The sequence below is a fragment of the Lutra lutra genome, chromosome 3 (assembly GCF_902655055.1).
Source record: "Lutra lutra chromosome 3, mLutLut1.2, whole genome shotgun sequence".
NCBI lineage: Eukaryota > Metazoa > Chordata > Mammalia > Carnivora > Mustelidae > Lutra > Lutra lutra.
Genome location: NC_062280.1, coordinates 3,504,450 through 3,513,277, shown reverse-complemented (window position 1 = coordinate 3,513,277; position 8,828 = coordinate 3,504,450). Strand labels below are relative to the sequence as shown.

The 8,828-nt window shown below is 53.7% G+C and overlaps 1 protein-coding gene across 1 annotated transcript in view; it reads left to right on the top strand.

Moving 5' to 3' along the window:
• The first annotated feature begins 837 nt into the window (after positions 1-837).
• Positions 838-8,828, top strand: part of LOC125094959 (translation initiation factor IF-2-like) — a 52,930-nt gene continuing 44,939 nt past the window's right edge. The window contains exons 1-4 of the mRNA XM_047720637.1: positions 838-982; positions 4,568-4,690; positions 4,968-5,014; positions 5,925-6,065. Of these exons, the coding sequence (XP_047576593.1) occupies positions 838-982; positions 4,568-4,690; positions 4,968-5,014; positions 5,925-6,065 (456 nt within the window). The remainder of the gene's footprint in view (positions 983-4,567; positions 4,691-4,967; positions 5,015-5,924; positions 6,066-8,828) is intronic.

Genomic DNA, 8,828 nt, shown 5'->3' with positions numbered 1-8,828 from the left:
ATCGCTTGGCCCCGGGGCAGAAGGTCCGCGGGGAGGGCGACCACGGCGGGAGCACCCGGCCCGCCCCGGGACACTCCGGACTGTTCTTTCCTCCATCCCCTCTCCCGGGCGGAGCCGCTGCCGAGGGGGCCGAGGACCAGCCACGCGCGACCCCCTGCTGACTCCCGGCCTGCGGGTCCCTGTGACCTTCCTCCAGGGAACCCCCCGCTGTCTGAAGGCCAATGTCGTACCAGGAAAGGAAGGACCGGCCGTGGCTGGACGACGACGGGCCTCGCGCGTCCGTGTCCGGAGGGTCTTTGGGAGCAGAGCAGGGTCCTGCGGAACCTCCGTCTTTCCTCACCGGCCCAACCCCTGGGACGCGACCGGCCGCTCCTCACAGCCCCGGTGAGGCCCTGCGGCCCGGGGGGCCTGTCCCCAAGCTTTAATCAAACCACCGTTTCTGCACCGAAGACCTCGGAGGTTTCTTGGCCGTCGGCTGCGGACCTGCGCTGCACCAGTAACACCCAAACGGCATCAGCGCCCTCGCTCCTGTTTTAGCGGTAAAGAAACCAGACGTGACAAGGTTTCCTGCTCCGTCCCCTCCCGAGAAGCGGTCGCGGACGGTTGGGCTTACGTCACACGCAGGCCGAGGACTCTGACCAGGCGCCGGCCCCCCGTGCTCCGACGGCCGCGTTTCTGCCCCCTACACGGGGGACCTCAAGCCACTGTCCGCTCTCGATTTTCTTTTTAACCCCGGGCAGAGCAGACCACTTCCCTCTGCGTTCCCATCCAGGGTCCTGCACACCCACGCGAAGAGGAACGACCGGTTTACGGTCGGTTTACGGGACCCACGCCCCCATGGGCCAGCACTTCAGCATCCGTGTGACGGGGGTGACGGGCGTGACGGGGGTGACGGGGGTGACGGGGGTGACGGGCGTGACGGGGGTGACGGGCGTGACGGGGGTGACCGGCGTGACGGGGGTGACGGGCCGCTGGAATACAGGTGAGAGGCTCCGTGCGGTGAGGTGCAGAGCCAACGACCAAGAAGGATCCCCTGGGATGACTTGGGTGCAGGACGGTGGTTCTCAGAAAGCGCAGGGACAGGACCTGTGGGCAGAAAGAGCTGCTGCTCGGGGTCTGGAGGGCGGCGGGTATAGACTCCGGAGGGGCCAGGAGGGAAGTGAGGCAAAGGGAGGTTCCGAAGGGTTTTCACGTGTTAAAGGAGACCCCCCCCCCCCCCCAGGAAAGACGACCCCTAACCTCTCAGAGGCCTCGCCATGGCCAAGTTACAGTTGTTTTCCCTCCAGTGAAGTGTTCGTGTGTAGAAGCCGGGAGACTCCGGGAAGAATGGCACACGCGAGCCGGGAGTGGGGTTGGGGAGGCTGCGGGTGCTGGCGTCGGCCTGGCCAGCCTCCTGCGCCCTCCTCGAGTGTCACCCTAGTGTCCAGTACGACACCTGCTGACAGCAGGCGCACAGTCAGTGTTTACTGAGTCAGACACAGAGTCCCCAGCCGCAGCCAGTACCGCAGTCCGGTGGCCCATGATCATTTCCAGGGCTGTCTTTGTGCCAGCTTCGGTCTCTAGACCCCTAAGCTTTGTGAAATTCCCTGCAGACAACAGCCATCACACGCGTCTGAAAACGTGTCCCCTGCCTACATAAACAAGACCTTCCGAGGTTGGGCTCTCTGGTGACTGCAGCAACCTTTCTTAGGGAATGAGAAAACCACCCTTCCCCTTTGCTGGGGTTTGAGCGCATTGGAATGTTCTGAAGGGCTGCACGTGCCCGTGCACACGCTCTCACACACGCACACGGTGCGAACTAACACTGTCCCCGTCCTTGTTCCTCCTGTGTCGGGGACCTGTGAACCCACAGCCTCCCTGCAGGGGTGCAGAATCACAATATAAAGACAAGAGGAGCTTTCACAACAGATTCTTTAAACACATGCATGGCTATCGGCAACCGTAGTAAAAGTTCCATTTGGCAACTGGACTGGAGCTGCGCACACTCTTTACTGTAATTACATTATTTGTTGTGCACATTGTGGCACCGCCAGGGACAGGTCATTAAGACACGCGCTCTCACACAGATCATCACACCTGGGACTCTCAGAAGTGTGATAGCAACTGGCAAAGAAAATACACAGTTTCTTCCCCTGTATGGTAATATTAAGGAAACAGTCCCTGAATCCTACTCATTTCCCTTTTTTTTTTTTTTTTTGTCAAAATGTTCTCAGCTTAATCTTGTGGAGTCCGTAAGAGCATGTAACGGAGCTCCCACTCTCAGTCCAGCAACATGAGGCAGAAAGGTAAAACTCAAGCATCAGTTCTTAGAGCTCTAACGCTGTGAGTATGGTTTCCAGACCGCTGTTCCCAGTAGGGACTGTGTCAAGATCAACGCAGAGTCTGGTACCGTACCCTACTTGCAAGCTAACACGTTCACCCACTATAACTTCACTTATTCTAGTAGAAGAAATAGGAAAATAAGAAATCAGAGCCAAAACACCGTTTATTATTTGCAGCAACCAGAGGGGAACCAACCGGGCTGTCCTGGGTTTGCCATTAGGAGAAAAGTAAAAGCATCTTAACTGGGAATGGCCAGAGTAGAGTCCTAAATTTCCTAACTAGAACTATATGACTTTGTACTCCTTGCATCCTAATCACTACCCAGGCAGCAGCTGAGAGGAAATTATCTCCTGCCGGGGAGGTTGTGTTCAGTGATCACATTGTCATCCCAATGCGTGGGGACCAGGAAGAGATGAAGGGGGGTGTCAGAGGCATTATTGAGGCAGTTACGGAGCCATTCCAGTGCTCAGCCAGGATGTCAGGGAGCCTGAAAGGTCCCTGAGACACCTTGACTATCAGCTCACTGTTGAGTGGCTTGTGATCGGAGGCGCACATTGTCAGACCACCAACACTGCAGACGGCCGGAAACTGTACGTAGATGGGTTCAAGGGTCACAGCAGCATGGCCAGAGTGGGCCGACCACCCTAGAGCAGAAACACCATCACCTGCAAAAGAAACCACAGAAGCGAGGTCCTGTGGGTAGGTCTGAGCGAATGAAAGGTCTAACACAGGCAGTCTGCCAGAGTGGGTGGGGTGGATGCCCCAGGTGATGTGTCCTCCCTGATGACAAGACAAACGAGTCAGCTTCTGGCAGGAGTTCAAGCCTGGCAGGCAGCTATGGCCTCTGCATCAGAAACACAGAAGCCTTTAATTTATGCCCCTCTCTGACGCTAGATGCGTTTCCACGTCTAGGGTGGTGATGGATCCAGGCAGGGATGGCAGAAATCTGGGCCGTACAGGCCTAGCAACTTGAATCCCGTCAGTGTGAGCAGAGAACAGACTCTCAGCCTGGGTTTCACCCAGGCCGCTTCAGCAGCCCCTGTCTGTTCCCACAGTTTGCAGCCCCAAAGGCGGGTGTCTTTACTCTGCAGTCTTTAGTCTCTAACTGGCAGATCAAATAGCTAAACCACTGGCAATGGCCCAAGAATCAGTAAAAATGTAAGAGTTCTTCACAGGTAGTATTGTCCAGACCTGTAAGAACAGCCTTGAGCTCAGCCCAATGCTCAGGGCAACTTTGTTTATTTGGGGTCCGCATCGCTGGCACTGGAATGGAACAACCGTGGCAGTCCCGTGAGCAGCACCGGGTTACACCCCAGGGGCCCATCAGGCCAAGGCAGGTGGGGGAAGTGCTGTGATTTAAGGGCCCTGTAGAGCGGGGGACTCAGCTTCAGTTGGCTTAATGGGGGACGGTTATCCCCAAAAGAGTAGGTGAAGACTAGAAGCCGCTGAGGCCACGCTGGCCGCATTCTTGCCGTTTCCACTGGATGAGCGAAGCTTGCTGGGCCTGTCCCCCTTACTTAGTCATTGAATCTGAGTTGATGCACCCAAAAATAGGATTGTCATGTCAGAGAATCACGAGGCTTCCATGGGTCAGCATTCGGTTTCCGGAAGGACATAGTAGCAAGCTAATAGGCTTTGTCCAGAGCAGTTGTCCCGATCGTCACATCATGAAGGTAATGGATCCAGAACCTCGAAGGAGCGTCTCTGGCGGAGGCTGCCTCCCTTTGCTGGATGCTCTGGTTAACCAAACCATCAGCCGCAGAGACTGGGGACTGAGAGGGGTCCCTAGAGTTACGGGTTCCCAAGCGAGAGGCGCTGTCACAACTTTCCAGACAGCTTCCAACGCAGCCTGTTCGTGGGGGCCCCCGTCAAAGGTGGTTGTTTGCAAGTCTGCCCGTGGGAAGAACCAGACGGCTTCCCCTGACGAGGCGCATGCTGTCTCCGGCTACTCAGTGTCCAGCACGAGCATCCTTTTGGGGGTTGTCGTCAAGACGTGGCAGCTTCTCCTTGACTGACAGAAAAAGTGAGTGTTGGGAATCCACTCCCAGAGTTTCAAGAAACAACTCGGTCAGCAGGTGCCTGAATTCTGTCAGGGTTTCTTGGTCACCTCTGATGACAGGGGTGTGGTAATGCACGTCAGTGGTTGAACTGAGCCTTGTGACCTGCCCGGTGACGGGACATTTCATAACGAAGGCTCCGGACATTAGCGGCAGGTGCTTGCTAAACGCTGACTCGCGCACACTAGCGCCCGCATTCAGCTGCGGCTGCCGTACCGGCCGCAGCGCTGAATCCGTGCTGCGGGCTGAGGCACAGCTTCCGCCGGCGCTCGAAGAGCAGGACGGGTCTCGTTCGCATGCCAAGGCCCCCGGTACGCTCCTAGTGTGTCTCCAAGGGCATCTCAATTCCCTGGCGCCACAAAAAATGTTTGTGGGTCACATTAGCGTTCTCTATGCTCCTTCTTCTCGGTCGGGGGGTTCTCTCTGGTGCGCATGGAACAGAGACGCACAAGCAGCGGTTCTTAGTGACATCGAGATGTGGCAGCAGCAGCAGCAACAACGCACTGAACCCTCAGGCTCGCGCCTGCCCCTGCTCTGAGCCCTGCCCGGCTCCGCGGTGGGTCTGCGCCTCTCCGTGCACACCTGCAGGTGGGATGGTGACCGGGGCCCCCGCGTCCATCGGAGCCTCGGAAGCTGTAATTCACTCCAAGATTCCCCAGCTTCCCGAAATGGGTGCTCGTGGCCTTTAATCCTCCATGGGGATAAGGAAATATCAGCCCCCACTGCTCACGGTTTCGACTTAATGTGACTGAGGTCAGAGAGGATAGACAGAGATCATTTCCTCGTTCTCAGCCATCAACATTATAAACCCAACCCAGAGCAGGAAGAGCCTGGATCTTCGTCAACGCTTCGTAAATGGTTTCCACAAGAGTCTCTCTGTCTCGGGAAAACCTCCCGACGAAGGCCGGTGCTCCGTCATGGTAGCCAGGATTCACCGCAAAGAAGGTCCTGAGACCTTTTGGCTGTCCTCTCCGCAGGGACCTAGAGCTGGCCTTACAGGCTTCCGAGGCTTTGACTCCAGAAAGCACAGCTGTCACTGTCCTCCCGGATAACCATTACAGAACCCACCCCTCAGCTCCCAGGCCACCCGTCGTAGCTCTAATGACTGACTTGTCTGGGCTTTGGATCCAGAAATTTGCGGTAGCAAATTTCCTTCCTTTCACGCACCATGTGGCCGTACATGTATGTAACATGTCTGAACGGGGTGGAAACTTCCGCCGGCCCAGGGTAAATCTTGGTACCAGCTGTTACTGTGGGGCAGATGTGAGGTTAGCCCTCTGCTGGGGAAGGAGCTCCCCGTCCGCCGGAAGGTAGCCAACGAGCCAGGCTCTGGGCGCGCAGCTCTCTGACATTCAGCCTGCAACCCCCTTTCCCGTTCCTTGTCTCATCAGGCAACAAAGCAAAACAGGCAGACGAACATCTGCTTCCTGGTTGGCCATATAACTTAGTCCGTTCACTACCGATTCCCATGGACTTCGCTCAAATCCTGTTAGCTGGCTGTGAGGCACTCCTCTGTCCTCTTCCGGAAAGCCTTGTTTTCGCCAGCACCCCACCATCGTGGCCCAAACTGTCAAGAACTGGGACGGGTCTGACACCTGCCCTCCTTGCCAGCCAGCAAGTCAGTACGGCACCGAACGACAGCGGCTGGGCCAAGACCCTGAGAGTTCCAGGTCGGAGGCGAAGGCGGTTATGGCGCACAGCAAACGCAACAGCCAGAGCAGGGGCATTTTTGCCTCAGTTCCCCAAGTCCCAGTTGCGGCAGGGTGATGAGAACAGGCCGGGTGACATCAGTCCAAGCAGCAGGCTGTGTTACGGGGGATGAGTCCTGAGCGTAGGAAACCAGAGGCTTTCCCTCGCAGTCAGTGAGTATCCCTGTTACCTCTCACTTTCAAGGCCTTTGCCGTACAAACACGCGTTAAGGCAACAAAGGGCAAGTCATGCCTCATTCACACGAGCGCAGGTGGAGAAACGCCTGGCAATTAGCACCATGGGAGCGGCGCGCGCCCGGCCGCGGCCTACGTCATTCTGTGGATGATCTATGCGGAGACATTGGGAGCTTATGAGATCATAAATATTCGACCCGCCACAAGACGTGAAAACAAAACCCTCCACAAGAGCTGGAAGAACCTGGACTTTCAGGAGTAGAAGGGACCGTAGAAGTCAGGGCGTGTCAAAACCAACCAACCAACCCGGCTTAGATTCCAAAGCTGCTGAAGACGGTTGAAGCAGGCTGATGAGCACACGATGGGGTTCTTTTTACTTTTGACTCTACGTGTTTAAAATTTTTTACATTAATTTTTAAAATTTTATTAAATAATTTGAAAATAGCAGAGTTTTCCATTGAAGAGAAAAGTGCTTAGGATAAAAACCTTTATTAGCTGAGGTTTGTATAGAACGTTTCTCCCCAGAAAACTCCTCCTATAGTAGAAGTAGAAGGGTAAATTACGTAAGCATTTAATCAGTGGGCACAATTGAAAAGGAAATGTTAGTTTTTGAAATACCTGATATATTTTAAATATGGGAACAGAGACCTGGGATGAAAGAAAGCTGAACAACTGGGGCACCTGGGTGGCTCAGTGGGTTAAGCCTCTGCCTTCGGCTCAGGTCATGATCTCAGGGTCCTGGGATCGAGCCCCGCATCGGGCTCTCTGCTCAGCGGGGAGCCTGCTTCCCCTCCTCTCTCTGCCTGCCTCTCTGCCGACTTGTGATTTCCATCTGTCAAGTAAATAAATAAAATCTCTGAAAAAAGAGAAAGCTGAACAATTAAATTTCACCGGATGACCAGGGGCTGTAGCCAGCATTCCAGAAGGATCTGATTACGTAACTCATGCGTCTCTCAAGGTCAGCATCCGCCAGGTGGAAAGGAGACCAAGGGCCTTGCAAATACCTATACACCAACACATGAAACCAGAACAAAACTGACTGCAAGGGAGCTGTAGTCATTCCTCCCTTCACGGAGTATCCACCAAGTGTCAGGCAGGCACTGGGCTCGATGAGTGGAGAACTGGCCTGGAGATTTTTTTTAAGGAGGGGGTAAACTAATGATCCTAGGTATTTTTTCTTAAGTTGTATTATCCTTGTTGCTAGTTCTTGTATTACTTAGAACTTGAATGTGTTTTGTGAAAGGAAATAGAGAATGAAATCTGAAAAGTGGCAGGTGGTACCACAGCTGGTACAGATCAAATGAAGAGAGCCCGCGTCAAGCTTGAAAACGGAGAGAAAGGATCCGGGAACTCTATGTGGACAGCAAGCAGACAGAGAGTCTAGGGCAAATTAGTCTAAAGTCTAAACTATGATTCTAAGATGATCATCTCCACATTAGCCATTTGAAACCCTGGAAATGACATTTGTTACTGTCTTGTTCCTCTGGCCTCTGCTCTGTAGCTGCCCCAAAGCCCGAGGGTGTGCTGTGGACTCTCACTGGGTCTCCGTGGCCCAGAGAAGAAGGGAGTGCCTGGGCTGCTCCTCAGCCTGAGCCCCACGTCCCCAGAAAGGCAGAGAAGGGTCAGTAGCTCTGGTTTGGGAGTCAACGGGAAGACTAAGATATGGCAGGAAGGTTAGTACCTGAGAGAGTTTATTATCGAAATCTGTGAATTTGGGTATTGTGGCTGGGGCGAGGCCCAGCGCTGCTACACACCACTGAACCAGTTAGCTCTGCGTGCACGGCAAGGGCACCTGGCCAAGGGCAATGTGAGGAGGGGGCGGGCAGAGCAGGGACCGCACGGGGCCTGACATCCTGCCACGTTCTGCTCACTGAACCATGAACCTGGAACGAGGCCACATCTGCCTGAAAGATGGAGTACCCATTCCTACAGTTGGTGCCAGACGGGCTGTTTTTTCTTATCTTCATAAAGCCCTGCCTGTCTGTGCTGGCTTCAGCCCTGGAGTTAGAACGTCCTCAAATCCTGGAATGCTAAAAACCCAAGGGCACCCATTGAGATTCTATGAAAGTAGTTTAAAGATAAATAAAAGATGGCATTACTTTATACAGTGGGTAGTAAACATATGGAACTCATTATCCTCAAGATGTTGCAAAGTCCACAAATATAAATAGGATAAAGAAAGATTTAGATAAATTCATGCTTGTTAGATTCATATGAGCTGTTAGAGCATTGTTAGAAACACACAGGGAACGTCTCCAAATGCTTTCAGGGAAAATACTGAGTTGTCCTATAGCGCCAGTGCCATGACTGAGTAAGCAAGTCTCTGACCATCCAGGTTTCTCCGGGAAATCTACCCTTGTAACACCTAAGTTTTCCAAATATCTGAGAGTTAAGCTACCGTATCTTATGTATATTCTTTATATTAACACGTTGTATAAAAATCTCTCTCCATGGTTGTGTGAACATTGACGGGATCTCAGACAGTTTGCCAAACTTAACCTTGTGAGTTTGAGTACTTGGGGTTTTCACAGAGAACACACAGTATCATCCTGGCTGTAAGAGACGC